This window comes from Caretta caretta, chromosome 1 (genome assembly GCF_965140235.1).
Source record: "Caretta caretta isolate rCarCar2 chromosome 1, rCarCar1.hap1, whole genome shotgun sequence".
Taxonomy (NCBI): domain Eukaryota; kingdom Metazoa; phylum Chordata; order Testudines; family Cheloniidae; genus Caretta; species Caretta caretta.
Window position 1 is genome coordinate 286,114,521 of NC_134206.1, and position 16,638 is coordinate 286,131,158.

The 16,638-nt window shown below is 39.3% G+C and overlaps 1 protein-coding gene across 1 annotated transcript in view; it reads right to left on the reverse strand.

Moving 5' to 3' along the window:
- TRHDE (thyrotropin releasing hormone degrading enzyme) overlaps window positions 1–16,638 on the reverse strand; it is a 319,124-nt gene that overhangs the window by 17,999 nt on the left and 284,487 nt on the right. The window contains exon 16 of the mRNA XM_048835753.2: window positions 15–182. Coding sequence (XP_048691710.1) covers window positions 15–182 — 168 coding nt within the window. The remainder of the gene's footprint in view (window positions 1–14; window positions 183–16,638) is intronic.

The window sequence follows — 16,638 nt, forward strand, 5'->3', positions numbered from 1 at the left end:
ATAGATATTTCCACCTGTTTAACAAGTTTCTATCATCACTGCAAGTTAAGGCTTCTAACAATATTTTCTTCTCAGATACTGCTGTGGTAGAATGGAATTTCATCCAAATGAACTCCCATACATCTTCATCCATTAGTGAAACTCCTGTACAGTAAACGACATCTCTGACGTTTAGTGGGATTCTAAAAAAGCAACCCAGAGAGCATTGCATTATTAAGGAGATTCAAAGTAATGAAAAGGGATATAGGACATTACTACTTTAATTCCTGTAAAACTCCAAAAAAGTATAACAATTACGAACTTTTGGTGAATTACACTTATCTTCAAAGTTTTCCCTTCAGTGATAACTTCCAAAATCATATATTGAATTGGTAAAATTTCTGGTAGCATAGCATATGCCTGGAACTCATAGACTCATAGACTTTAAGGTCAGAAGGGATCATCATGATCATCTAGTCTGACCTCCTGCACAACGCAGGCCACAGAATCTCACCCACCCACTCCTGCAATAAACCTCTCACCTATGTCTGAGCTACTGAAGTCCTCAAATCATGGTTTAAAGACTTCAAGGTGCAGAGAATCCTCCAGCAAGTGACTCGTGCCCCATGCTGCAGAGAAAGGCGAAAAACCCCCAGGGCCTCTTCCAATCTGCCCTGGAGGAAAATTCCTTCCCAACCCCAAATATGGCAATCAGCTGAACCCTGAGCATGTGGGCAAGACTCACCAACCAGATACCCAGGAAAGAATTCTCTGTAGTAACTCAGATCCCACCCCATCTAACATCCCATCACAGGCCACTGGGCCAATTTACCACGAATAGTCAAAGATCAATTAATTGCCAAAATCATGTTATCCCATCATACCATCTCCTCCATAAACTTATCGAGCTTAATCTTGAAGCCAGATAGGTCTTTTGCCTCCACTGCCTCCCTTGGACGGCATTTCCAGAATTTCACTCCTTTCCTGAACCCATCCATCACAACTCCATAGGTGTGTAAAAGTACAGTCTTATAGCTTCCTAACTCGCAAATGTACCATATAACTACAAGGGCACATACATTAGCCTTCTAACTCAGCATACAGATTCGTAGATAACAAAGCCATAAGGGACCACTGTGATCATCAGACAGGTTTCCTGTGTATCACAGGCTGAACTTCCCTGAATTCATTCCTGTTTGAATTAAAGCAGATCTTTTAGACAAACATCCAAGATTTATTTAAAAATTGTCAGTGATGGAGAATCCATAACAGCTCTTGGTAAGTTGTTCCAATGGTTAGTTGCCTTCACTGTTAAAAAATTATGCCTTAGTGCTGGTCTGAATTTGTCTAGCTTCAACTTCCAGGCATCAGATCTGATACCTTTGTCTGCTAGATTGAAGAGACCATCATTAAGCATTTGTGCCTCATGTAAGTGTTTACAGACTGTGATCAAGTCACCCCTTAACTTTCTCTTTGTTAAGCTAAGTAGATTGAGCTCCTTCAGTCTATCACCATAAGGCATATTTTCCAATCCTTTATTCGTTCTTGTGGCTCTTCTCTGAACTCTGTCTAATTTACCAACATCCTTTTTGAATTGTACAAACCAGAACTGGACACAAGATTCCAGCAGCTGTCGAACCAGTGCCAAATACAGCAGTAAAATAACGTCTCTATACCTCAACTCCAGGTTCACTTGTTTATGCATCCAAGGACTGTATTAGCCCTTTTGGCCATAGCATTGCATTGCAAGCTCATGTTCAACTGCTTGTCCACCACAACCTCCAAATCCTTTTCAGACTCACTGCTTCCTAGGATAGAGTCCCCCACCCTGTAAGTATGGCCAATGTTCTTTGTTCCAAGATATATACGTTTACATTTAGTCATATTAAAATGCATATTGTTTGCTTGCGCCCAGCTTAACAAGTGATCCAGATCGCTCTGTGCAACTGACCTGTTCTCTTTATTATTTACCTGTCTCCCAATTTTTGTGTCATCTGCAAATTTATCACTGATGATTTTATGTTTTCTTCCAGGTCATTACTAAAAATGTTAAATAGTACAGGACCAGGAACTGATCCCTATGGGACCCCATTAGAAACATGCCCATTTAATGGTGATTGCCCATTTACAATTACATTTTGAGACCTATCAATTAGCCAACTTTTAATCCATTTAATGTATGCCCTGTCAATTTTATATTATTCTATTTTTTTTAATCAAAATGTTCCAAGATGCCTTACAGAAGTCTAAGTATATTAACTCAACACTATTACCTGTATCACCCCAACTTATGATCTCATTAAAAATGTATCAAAATAGTTTGACAGCATCTTTTTTCCATAAACCTATATTGACTGGCATTAATTATATTACCCTCTTTTAATTCTTTATTAATCAAATCCCATATCAACAGCTCCATCATCTTGCCTTGGATGGAAGTCAGATTGACGGGCCTATAATTAACCAGGTCATCCCATTTACCCTTTTTAAATGTCAGCTCTTTTAAACCTCTTGGACACAAGTTATCCAGACCTGCTGATTTTAAAATGTCAGACTTTAGTAACTGCTGTTTTAGAATCGTAGAATCATAGAATATCAGGGTTGGAAGGGACCTCAGGAGGTCATCTAGTCCAACCCCCTGCTCAAAGCAGGACCAATCCCCAACTAAATCATCCCAGCCAGAGCTTTGTCAAGCCTGACCTTAAAAATATCTAAGGAAGAAGATTCCACCACCTCCCTAGGTAACGCATTCCAGTGTTTCACCACCCTCCTAGTGAAAAAGTTTTTCCTAATATCCGACCTAAACCTCCCCCACTGCTACTTGAGACCATTACTCCTCGTTCTGTCATCTGCTACCACTGAGAACAGTCTAGAGCCATCCTCTTTGGAACCCCCTTTCAGGTAGTTGAAAGCAGCTATCAAATCCCCCCTCATTCTTCTCTTCCACAGACTAAACAATCCCAGTTCCCTCAGCCTCTCCTCATAAGTCATGTGTTCCAGTCCCCTAATAATTTTTGTTGCCCTCCGCTGGACGCTTTCCAATTTTTTCACATCCTTCTTGTAGTGTGGGGCCCAAAACTGGACACAGTACTCCAGATGAGGCCTCACCAATGTCAAATAGAGGGGAATGATCTCGATCTGCTGGCAATGCCCCTACATATACACCCCAAAATGCCATTGGCCTTCTTGGCAACAAGGACACACTATTGACTCATATCCAGCTTCTCGTCCACTGTAACCCCTAGGTCCTTTTCTGAAGAACTGCTGCCTAGCCATTCGGTCCCTACTCTGTAGCGGTGCATGGGATTCTTCTGTCCTAAGTGCAGGACTCTGCACTTGTCCTTGTTGAACCTCATCAGATTTCTTTTGGCCCAATCCTCTAATTTGTCTAGGTCTCTCTGTATCCTATCCCTACCCTCCAGCGTATCTACCTCTCCTCCCAGTTTAGTGTCATCTGCAAACTTGCTGAGGGTGCAATCCACACCATCCTCCAGATCATTTATAAAGATATTGAACAAAACCACCCCGAGGACCGACCCTTCCTGGCCTGGCCTGTAGTTCCCAGGATCCTCCTTCTTCCCTTTTTTAAAGATGGGCACTACATTAGCCTTTTTCCAGTCGTCCAGGACTTCCCCCGATCGCCACGAGTTTTCAAAGATAATGGCCAATGGCTCTGCAATCACATCCACCAACTCCTTTAGCACTCTCGGATGCAACACATCCGGCCCCATGGACTTGAGCTCGTCCAGCTTTTCTAAATAGTCCCGAACCACTTCTTTCTCCACAGAGGGCTGGTCACCTCCTCCCCATGCTGTGCTGCCCAGTACAGTAGGCTGGGAGCTGACCTTGTTCGTGAAGATAGAGGCAAAAAAAGCATTGAGTACATTAGCTTTTTCCACATCCTCTCTCACTAGGTTGCCTCCCTCATTCATTAAGGGGCCCACGCTTTCCTTGTCTTTCTTCTTGTTGCTAACATACCTGAAGAAACCCTTCTTGTTACTCTTAACATCTCTTGCTAGCTGCAACTCCAGGTGTGATTTGGCCTTCCTGATTTCACTCCTGCATGCCCGAGCAATATTTTTATACTCTTCCCTGGTCATTTGTCCAATCTTCCACTTCTTGCAAGCTTCTTTTTTGTGTTTAAGATCAGCAAGGATTTCACTGTTAAGCCAAGCTGGTCACCTGCCATATTTACTATTCTTTCTACACATCGGGATGGTTTGTCCCTGTAACCTCAATAAGGATTCTTTAAAATACATCCTCCTGAGTTTGGAACAGAAAGAGGGGGTTGCCATATGATATAACAGCATCATCTTTTTTCCCCAAATGCAGTAGGGAATTTTTTTAACACTTCTGCCTTTTTTGCATTATTGATAATTCTACCTTTTCAATATAGTAATGGACTGATATCATTGTCAGGATTCTTTTTGTTTCTAATATACTTAAAAATTCCTTCTTATTGTCCTTAACTCTGCCAGCCATAGAGTTCTCCTTGTTCCCTTTGCTTCCCTTATCAATTTCTATGATTCCTAGTTATGAATATAAATCAGAAGCTATCAATGTCCCCTTTTTTCCATTTATTATTATTTTTTATTTCTTATAGCTGTCTTCACTTCCTCTCTACACTGGGCTGGCTTTTTAATCTAATATAGCCTTCTGCCTTGATTTTGACTTTTTGGGGAGCTAGTAAAGTGTTCTTACACAATTCCCAATAATCATTCACATTTTTCTGATTAAATTCTTCCTACCAGCTGATTTGGCTCATAATTGTTTTCATGTTTGCGAAACCGGTCCTTTTAAAGCACCAAGCAGGGCTTAAATTCAGCCGGAGCCCACCGGAGCAGAGGTCCAGTAAATATTTTCAAACCCACAGAAGCCCTGGCATCTCCTGCAAGGCAGGAGCCCTGGAACCTGCCACAGGGCTAAAGCGCAAGAGCCCTTGTGCCTGCCATGGGGCCAAAGCCACAGGCCTTGGCGTCTCCTCCCCATGGATCTGAAGCCTTGAGCCCTGGTGCTTCTTCCCAAACACCTGGGCTGAAGTTCTGAGCCCTGGCACTGCCCACCCCCCATGGAGCTAAAGCCCTGAGACACCGGCCCCGCAGCTGAAGCCCGGAGTCCCGAGTCTGTGGGGCTCCGGGAAATAATCTCTGAGAATTTAAGCCCTGGAACCAAGTATATATTTCACTGATTTGGACTTTATTGTGTGTGCACATTATAAATGTGATCAAAGTCATGATCATTTGTACCCAAGTTATCATTATTTTTTTAGTTCAGTTCCTCTTTATCCATCAAGACAAGGTCTAATGTAGAATTACCCCATGTTGGATGCAATATGTTTTGAGTTAGGAAATTGTCATCTATAATTAGAAATTCTAAGGACGTTTTAGTACTTGCAGCATGAGACCTCCAGCATATGTTACTCCAGTTGAAGTCCCCTATGATCACACAACTTTTTTTCCTACACATTATATATAGCTGCATTAAGGAGCCAGTCATCATGTTCCCTAGTGTGATTTGGTGGTCTGTCGCAGATGCCATCTAATAACCAGCTTGTGCTTTATCTATTAAGACACTGATACATAAACATTCAAGATTATTTTCTTCTGTTATGGTACTATGGTGTCATGTCATCTGAGTGAATAGTGCCTTATAGTGATATTGCTGGGAGAAAAGGAAATACATGGAGACTCACCGAACTGATCAGCATGCCAATGAGTAAATCAGCTATGCAGTAAAGTCACAGTCGGTTGATGGACAGCTCAGATAATTTAATCTCAGACCATCGTTTACTGAAGCAGTCTCTCAGGGCTAAATTCACAACCTGGCACAGCAGGTACATTGGTACCAACAACATACACTAGCAACCGAGTTTGGCTCTCAGACTCTACTATCCTCTTTCTCATTTCTGATGCATGTTTCTCAGGTGTAACATTTTTCACTGAAAAATATTTTTACTGATAAAAATAGAAACTTCTCAGAAAAATACTTGTCTACTTTGCTGAATATTTCTAATGCTTCCAATTACTATTGCTGGGCTAAAATGTCTGGGGTGCAGCACACTGCAAAAACCATTTATAATTATAAATTTGAAAAGAGATTGTCATTCTGGATACTGTCAAACGAATATCTGAGTTGCAGGATCATGATACTGAAAGACCGAGTGAAATTTTCTTTGTAAATTTTATTATAGCGTACGCTACCGCAAAAGTTACAGGGAAGGTCACATTGAGACACGCTTATTAAAAGCCCATTTTTTTCCACCTACTCAGAACCTTCAGAAAATTTTTTTTGTGGGCTGAAGCTTTCTATTCTTAGCCTCAACTCAATGGTGAGTATTATTGTAATATTTCAACAAAATCCCTTTGGTCATGTTTTAATCACTGGAAAGTGAAAATATTATGCCTTTTCAACATTTTAAGGCTTCTATTGCTCATCGGTACATCGAGAGAAGTAGGAAAAAAAGCCTCCAAACCATATATTGGCCACTGAGACATAGCAAAGGCACTGTAACTGTAAAGGGTTAAGAGAGGTCCCAGCAGAATTATGTCAGCCTATAATAGTTCCCGTTACAGAACCATGTTGTCTTACCCACATTAACAACAAACCACTGTGTGAGAACCCAGCCATCCCTAACCACAACAGACAATCTCACATTCGCATGGTTATACTTACAGCACAGGCAAGTCCTATATGTTTAACTGAAACAGACACAGCACAAACCTCCCCCCCCGCTCCCCCCAAAAAAATCAAATTTGGAGTCTCTTTCTGGTGTTGCTACCTTCCTTCACCCATTACTTTTTAAACATTCTGTAATTCTCCTAACATTGGTGGAGTTCAGCCTGTGCCCAGCCTACACAAGTGATTCCTTGGTTGCTAATACCGGTGGAGATGCATCAGTGCTAGACTAGGAGTAGGAAAACTGCCTAGAATTCTCAGTGTAGACAAGGTCTATGTTATCAGAAGCTGTCTCCAGACAAACTTTCTAACTGTAAAGATAGTTAAATACTGGATGAGGCTTTCGAAGGTGGTTATGGAATCTCTGTCATTGCACGTTTCTAACAACAGATTGGGCAAACACCTGCCAGGGATGGTCTAGGTATACTTGCCTCTGCCTCAATATGGGGGGCTGGACTAGATCAGTGGTTCTCAAACTAGGGCATTAATTGAGGTTTTTTTATTTAATTTCCGTCTGTGGGTGCTTATTGAAAAAGAAAGGAATAAAAGAGAGATATAAACTGCCTGCCCCTGTTAGTGTTTGAAAAGTCCCAATTTGGTTTTAAGAGTGAGTTAAAAGTACGGCTCCCATTCAAATTCAATAGAACTTGTGCTTCTATCTCAGTTAAGTGCTTCTGAAAATCTCACCCTAAATTCACACCTCCCTGAGATGAACAAGGCTTGGAGAATAAAGTTTAAAACTCACTGAAGTGAACGGCTGGTAGAAGTGATAAGTTCACACCTTTGCCACTACTATCAGAATCATAGAAATGTAGAGCTGGAGGAGACCTTGAGAGGTCATCTAGTCCAATGGTTCTCAAACTAGGGCCGCCACTTGTTCAGGGAAAGCCCCTGACGGGCCGGGCTGGTTTGTTTATTACCTGCCGTGTCCACAGGTTCGGCTGATCGCGGCTCCCACTGGCCGCCGTTCACCACTCCAGACCAATGGGGGCTGCAGGAAGGGCGGCCAGCAGATCCCTTGGCCCGCACTGCTTCCCGCAGCCCCCATTGGCCTGGATCAGCAAACCGTGGCCAGTGAGAGTCGCGACAGGCCGAACCTGCGGATGAGCCAGGTAAACAAACCTGAATAAGCAACACAGATGGAAATTAAATAAAAAACCCTCTATTAATGCTACATTAAGTTTACATATGTAAACACAGGATATCAGGGAATACTAAAATGTGCTGATTTACATGAGCGGAGGATTTGTCTCAATGTTTTCTAAATCAAATTAACTTAACTATATTGCAACTATATCGATACTTCTGATTATTAGATGCAATAGCACACATACATACATAGGCATAGACACATTGTATGCAATGCGGACAGTTTATTCTGAGAGCATACATTTTTTATTCCCTGATTATATTTGTGTGTGGGTTTAAATGCTATCTAACTTCAACGTTGCGTTATTTTTCATCAATTTTGGATTTAATACATTGACAACAATGAGAAGAATGTATGTTTAATGAAAATGGGATGAGGACATTATCATGACATTTGGAGCGGACAACTGATTCCTCAGTGAATGTAACAAAATTAACCAACCATAGTCAGGTTTTACTGTACTGGCAGAAGTACTTTATGTCTTGACTCAGATACTGCATCATGTTTAAAAGAGTGAGTAGCTCTTATTGGACTGTCCCAACAGAACTGTTTTCTTTGGCTTACTACAAGATACACAACTTGTGAACAAAAGCACCAAGGAACTAAGAGGTATCTGCAAAGAAGTAATTCTTCGCAGGTTGATTGTCCCATTAATCAGAGTGGCACACATTGCACATTGAAGGAATTATCACTCAGTGTTTGGATACAATCGGTAGCAGTGCTGAAGTGAACACCGGGGCAGCTAGGGGGACGTCTGACCTCAGAATGATAGTGAGGACAGAGTTCCTTGCTTCTGAGGCTTCCATCTTTCACAAGTTACAGCACAGCTCATCAAATTCAACTGACTTTCCTGGCTGCCTCATCTTTTTTGTTTTATGTGACAAGAGTAGTAATCTGAGCATTAACTGGAAGATCATTTGTATCCTGTGTGGAGGAAGAGGAATTTGGACACAGATGGCATTAATCACATATCAATAGCCTCAACACCACTATGTATTTTGTAAATGAAACTCTTTTGACACCAAATCTGTAAAGGCACATTTGCAGCACCACAGCAAATCTATTCAATATCATACAGCCAAGAGCTCTAGGGAAGTTTTTAGATCTCCTTGTATAAGCTAAGTCATTAGGACAAAATGAAATTAACCCCCCCCCCACACACACACTGTTTTTTAAAGCCTGAGCTTCAATAACTACAAAACCTATGGCTATGAAAAGCTACAAATTACTCCTATGAGAGGTCTGTAATCAGGATTACAGACATGGGGTTCCTTTCTGTGGAAATGAAAATTGTTTATGAAAATGTGAATATCCCCAAAGTCATTTCTCTTTAACTATTGCCTCAACAGTAAACTTTCTAATTGAATTTTCTCCATTTCTGGGGATTCTTGCTCCCCCTTCCCTCCAGTTATTATGGGCCTGTATTTCATCATTATCTAAACATGTGAAAATCTCTCAGGTCTAGATTTTGTAGTTGCACAGCTCCATGGAAAATGTGCTTTTAAAATTGCAGTTCCATAGCACCAGTTCAGTATGCAGAATGTTGGCCTACTGGATTAATTGAACTGAACAGGTAAAATTAACTATTGTTTCAGTATTATTGAGCTAGTAACACTGAAGAACATATTATTTTGTTGTATTAAATCTCTTCTGGGCTATGTAGACTGCTGGCATTTTTAAAGTGATATAATGAATACTTCAGAGAAATGATAAAAATTAATTTTTGAAAGCATAATTCTGAATGCTGATATGATGAATTTAAACTTATTTGTCTTGCTAAATAGATATGATGGTGAGGCTAAGATATGAGGCCAGCAAAGCTCATGTTTAAAATTTAAACATTTGGAAAATATGTTAAAAATTAAACAATTGGAAAAAAAATTATTAAAATCCTGCTGTACCTTTACAGGAAATTTTTTTTTTTACAATCCTGAATAGTAAAGCTTTACAATGAATTAAGAATAATCTTCTAAGTTAAAATGAATTGGTATGTACTTGCTCCTATTTAAACAATGTTCTAACAATTGGAAATACTCATAAAATCAGACCAAAATTATTGATCTTCTAGGCAAATTGTGTTCTAATTTCTTAAAATGCAACTGCATGCAGTTTAGTCAGTTCTTTTATTAAGTGACAAGTTTCATTACCATTTAGGCTAATATTTGACAAAGGAAATTAATCAGAAGCTCCATTCTTTATTTTTTTTTTACAGTTTACCTTTAACAGAAGCTTATTTTCCTTGATGACTATATTTAAAGCATTGTTTATTAGCTTACAAACCTCAGATAATATTAAAAGAATGGCACTCATGGAATACTGTATTAGCACTGCATCTCCTAAAACATCAAACTAATGATGCCACATGAGTAACAGTACATTGTTATGTGTCTCTTCTAAGAAGATAATCACAGTTTTTGCCCCTCTTCATTACTTATTTTTATTACAGTAGCCTAACTCAAACCATTGAGCCATTGTGCTAGGTATTATACATACACACAGGAGGAGAAGGTGCCTTCTTCCGAAGTGTTTACAAATGGAATGGATAGAACAGACAAAAGGTGAAATCTTGGACACACTGAGGTCAGTGGGAAAACTCCTATTGATTTTCGTAGGGCCAGGATTTCAGTGAAAGGGTGGTAGAAGGAAGTCTTATTATCCCCATTTGACATATGGGAAACTGAGGCACAGAGAGATTAAAGGGACCTGCATAAGGACACACTGGATGGCTAGGGCAGAACCAAGAACTGAACCCAGATCACATGAGGTTCAGTCCAACGCCTTAACCACAAGATCATCTATCCTCTCTCCAATGACTATTTCTAGCTACACCCAGTGCCAGTTATGCAATATCATTTTTTAATGTCTGAACGGCAAGCTGTACATTAACTTGGGCAGCCCATCTCTGCTATAGATTTTTGTTGTTTTGTCCTTTGTTGGCATTTTTTCTACCCCAAAAATGGCCCTTCCTTTCAAATTGCTTTTCTTTATTGTGGTTGGCATTTTGGTTGTTCATCAAACAAACAAACAAACAAACAAACTGAAGAAATCTGTCAAAGTTCTAAAGTCTTCCAATTAATTTGTTTGGGATGTTGTTTACTTAAAATCAGTAGAAGGGGCAGGAGATCTTTCTGTGATCATCTAGAAAACTGAGGAAGCAAAGCTGTTACTTGGAGGAAGTGCCCAATAAACAACACATTTTCTATTTACTTGTAACTAGATGCAATCCTTTCTTCTATTAGACATACTCCCTAGATCCTCTTTCACAACACCATATCCACTATTTCCTTGATTAACTCATGCACTCAGCAGTCTTTTCTTCCTCCTTAAACAGTTTTATTGACTTGACTGTAAGATTCCACTCAAATGTTGTAACAACCTATCAATTAGTTAAATTACTTCAGCAACATTGGCTGCCACCATCTGGCTGTACTCTAATAACATTGCAAAATATAATGTATCTCCACATCTGTATCCACACAGATACAGATCTTCAACAATGAATTTTCAAAGTCATTAAAATGTACAGAAGTTGATAACACAGAAGAAAGGATCTGGGGTTGTTTGTTTGTGTTGTGTTTTACCTTCTTTATACATGTATGTATGAAAAAATAGTCTTTTCTCTGTATTCTCACAGCTTCCATAAGTCTAATGACTTCTGAAAATTAAGTGATGAACATCAAAACTTTGTACAGAAGTAACGTGTCTTCTACATATCTCACACAAATCACACACATCCACAAACACTCATGCTCCCAATTAAAGTTAAGCACAGGTATAAGTGTTTGCAAGATCAGGGCCTTAGTGTACAGATGTGAAATGAAGTGACAAAACGATGCATCTCAAAGCAGCAAACAGAGGAAGAAAGAGAAGAAAAAGAAGGAAAACTGTTACTTTTGGGATATGTATTTGATTTTTTGTCATTTGGCCCAGACTTCATTAGAATGTATATCAACTAATGACTAAGAAATCTGTGTTATCTACCACCGACCTGAGCCTACAAACATGTTGCAATTGTTGTTGCAGTACAATGTTTCTTGGTGGTGGTATTTCCAGAGTACTTAAAGGTTGATAAAGTAAAGAGGTGAAACAAATTAGGCAGCCAGATTAGTGTGAATCAATTGTCTCTTGAAGAGTAAATACAAATTGTTCTTACTGAATATGAGAATCTAGTATTCTCAAATTAGGGCTCTTGGGTACTATTGTCTTTGTGCAAATTATCTGACTGATGACATTCTTACTTCATCACTTGCACCTTTCTTATGACTGATATAGAGAAAATTAATATCTCTAACATTGCACTCAGATATATGTGAAACCCTGTGAAATAACAAATGTAGAAACTACTGGACAAGCTCCAAGCTGAATGGATACATTTAAAAAATCTCTTACAAGATAATTAGATCTCAGGATACTATATTCTGTGGTATAAAGGGGAAACAAGATGTGCAAAAAGGGGGGGTTAAGGCCTGAAACTCATGAGAGGGAGGGGAATGGCTGTTTCATGGCATACCTTCTCCCAGGGGATCTATGGAAACACCTCTGTACTGATGACAAGACAAAGCCAGAGATCTTTGGGTTTTCAGTCAGACCAACATTAACTTCCTTCTGTTCCCTGCAAAGGTGGTTTATTGTGTAGACACAAAAGGAACGTAAATGTCAAGATGAGTTTTGTAAGAAAAATGACCTGGGGGTAGAGAGGAATGTGAAGGCCAGGGTACAGAATGCAAGGACAATCCATGTTTTGCAAGGTTTCTCGAACATTCTCTTTCTACTTACTCAAGGTGGCAATCCTTCTCCTGTCAGGGAAGCCTATAGGGCCAACACCATGATATGAACTTGTGGAGACTGCAAAGTATTTTTTCTCTTCTACAGATTTTGTTTTCATGGGAGGGAAGCCTGGAGTAAGGTATTTAAGTATGTTGGCTCACAGGCATTCCTGAACCCTTCAATATTATATTTATGCAATTTATATTTATTATATTTATATAGTTTGTTTTCATAAAATGTCCTTTATGGCTATGAAATCTATCAGGAATCCTGTGGTTAAAAACCAGAACAGATGTGCATCCAGGATCTACTTAGCCTTCCCCATGAAGTTGGAAAAGTGCCCTCTGAAAAGTTCAGTGACCACTGTGTTATGGAAAAGATGCTGGACAATATTCTATTTTGACAGGGCCAGTTCATCATATCATTGTAAATATTATCTACTCTGGTGGAAGTTGTTTCAGTAATTAATTAACCATATGCCTCCCTACACTGGATCATACCTTCTGACCCATGAGAACTACAAAAAGTATACTCAGAATAGAACAAAGAAAACAAAGTGTTAAAAATGTTGAATATTGTATATCAACTGGGCTAACCTATAAGACGACACCCTTGTCAATAAGCAGTTGATTAAAGGTTACAAGATCAGAATAATGTCGCTAACCTTAGAGGTAAATTTTAGTCAAAAGAGAGTCTGTTTCACAGATGCAAGCCAAGAGATGCCAAATCTATAAGCGGTTTCAAGCTTTCTTCTTTAACTATCAGAATGCAGCCCTAAACTTACCCAGTTTGAGTCCTGTGAAAACAGGATAACAAAAAATATTGGACACCACCAGCTGCTGCCACTGGACATAGCTTCAGACCAATACCCTAAGTAGTTGAGAATGATCAAAGTAATCAGTACAGAAAAACAATAGTATAAATAGTAAAAGACACATTAAATCTAAAATGGTAGGAATGTGAAGCAGCCTACAATCTACTTGTATTACAGATGTGATTCAATATGTGATAGTAATTGTAGGTAGTCTGTTAATCATGATAGTTCTCAAATCACAGGTACTCTATATATCTCTGATCTCTATTCTGCATGGTGATAGCCAGGAGATTGAAAACCCAATGCATATTACTCCAATTGACACTGGATCAAATAAAACAAATGCATGTATTAACAGTTTTCTGTGGAAAAAAAGTCAGGCAATTAGTCCTACAACTATTTGAACCTAGATGAAGAGGAATGGGCTACATTTCAAAAGAAGGAAAAATCTGAAAATCCATTGGTGACTGGCTCTGAATACCCAATGCCCTTTCCAGTGGGCTTCACTAAGTCATGCCTTAGGGTGTCATGGCAGATGCTGACAAGCCATCATTTACTATGACATCACACTTCAGGAGTTTATAAACTATTGTCCTCTGCACATTTCTTCGTGAGCTTTAGAGGTCAGAACGTATTCAAAGCAGAAACGCTGCAAATGCTAATGCTCTTAAAATTGTGTTTTGCCTTCAAAACGAATGCATTACGGAGGTTAAAGAGGTTAACAAGGCTGATTCTCAAGCTCAGGCAGACTTTGTATGGTAATTTTGCTAATTTTTTAGGCTGAACCACAATGCTATCATAACTACAGAGTGTGAGTAATGTATTTCTTCACACATGAAAGAGCTTCACAGGGATCATCCCAGTTAAATGAAGGTAGCAGCAAACATCTTAATTCTCAGCAAGCAGTAGCTTCTGATGCATAGCATTTGTCTGTATCTTGAATTCTATGACCCCCATTCCTAAATCGACAACACTAATTTCAATGATTGTATAAAGAATGTTCCTTATTCCTCATAGAGGCTTCCCTCTTGTCCACTTATGGAAGTATGTATTCATCTTACTGCAGCAAGATCATGTTTGCCACACTAGGCACCATTAGCAGCATTTGTGGGGCCTGAAGTAAACTGAAGTGGGGCCACTCAGTTATATAAAAATATCAGTTCTGTATTAAATTAATAATTAAAAGGAAAGTGAATCTTACATTAAAATTTTCAACAAAAACTACATATAACATTTCTTTTGTTAGATCTTGCTAGGATTAAAATCCTGTACAGTCCTGGCACAGAATCAACAAACAGCTCCGTTGACACTGCTTGGAGTCAGTTACTCAAGGCTGGCTATTTGGTTCGATGCCTTTGTGGCCAAATGTGTCCTTTGAGTCATGCTCTGCCATTCTTTCCTGGCAGAGTGGCTGAGAGCTGTACTGTCATTAAGCATTTTGCACTCTAAATTATCATAATTTTTTAGCCACAGAAATGGCTGCAATCTCTTTCTCGCATCATTTATTTTAGGACACAAATATCAGGAGATGAGATCAGCTATTGGCGCACCAATGCAGTAGTGTATCAGTGTCACAGAATGGAATTTCCCATAGAATAGATGAAATTCTCAGACTTGTGGAGAATGTCTTTCTAAACCTCATTAACGCTCATCTCATGTAGATTAGTGTATGTTTTTTGTAAAGAAGGTGTGAAAGTAATAGTGTTGTGCCTGGAAGTCTAATGGTGTTATTCAATATTGCTGGTATTAACAGAGAAGACTAAAACACTAGTAGATATAATTATTTTCTTTAATTTTGCATTTAGTTTTAACCCCAAAACATATTTAACTTTTCAAGTTAGAAGCTACACATGTAAGTACTACTGGCCAATTCACTATTGAGCTTAAGAACATAAGAATGGCCATACTGGGTCAGACCAAAGTTCCATCTAGCCCAGTATCCTGTCTTCCAACAGCAGCCAATGCCAGGTGCCCCAGAGGGAATGAACAGAACAGTTAATCATCAAGTGATCCATCCCTTGTCGCCCATTCCCAGCTTCTGTCAAACAGAGGCTAGCGACACTATCCCTGCCCATCCTGGCTAATAGAATTGATGGACCTATCCTCCATGAACTTATCTAGCTCTTTTTTGAACCCTGTTATAGTTTTGGCCTTCACAACATCCTCTGACAAGGAGTTCCACAGATTGACTGTGAAAACAGTCAGCATGAAAAAATACTTCCTTTTGTTTTAAACCTGCTGCCGATTAATTTCATTTGGTGACCCCTAGTTCTTGTGTTATGAACCTAGTTCTTGTGTTATTTTGATCAGCAGTGGTAACTTATTTACATGGTAAAGAACAAAGCATATGTGATTATTATAATTATTTCAATCTCCTGGAGTGAAGAGTACATGGTAACTAATTTTGGACCTACCATATTAAACAGTATCACTAGGAAACCTGCAGAACTATGCAAACAGTATCGAGGTACATGTTACTGTATTTGATTATTGCCATCCCCTAACTCACAATTAAACTACGCAAGTAAAATACATAAACATTTGGGATGAAGAGAACCTCTAAAGAGCCATCGAATCAAGCATCACAGCAAGATTTAATTTATCATTCCTAAACCATTCCTAATTAGATGTGTGTTCACTCTAACTTTGACTATGTCCAGTGATGGAGATTCCATAGCCTTCTTAGCAACTTGTTCCATTGCCTGTAAATTTACACAGTCATAAAAGTTTAACTTAATATTAGCTTATATTTGTATTGAATCTCATTTGACTGATATCAATCTACCTCCCTGGTATTCTTTTGTACTCTTATGCTCCAAAGAATTTTCAATACTTCCCAATTTGCATTGTTTGTAAATCAGCTCTTTGGATTAGCCACTCCACCTTCCAGAATAGATCATTCAGGGCAAAACATTGCAACATTGCCTTTATTTTACTATAGTATTCAGCAAACTCTGGGTCAGACTGTACTCATATGTGGAAATACCACAAAGGAGACAGAAAACACTGTAAGCTTCCCTCAAAGTTTCTTTTGAGTTCTCTTATTGGAGGTAGCATTGCCCAACCTCTAGGGGACAAACTGGGAGGCCAACTCACAAATGCTGCTGATATTGGAGATTTGTTGAGGGAAGTGGGGCACCTATGCAGAGATCCTCTGCCTCCTTTGGTCAGCTCTTGGCCCTCTGTAGCTCTGCCCTGGTTCCTTGGCAATGTGACCCCACTGCAACTGTATTGCCTGGAATTTCCCAGCAAG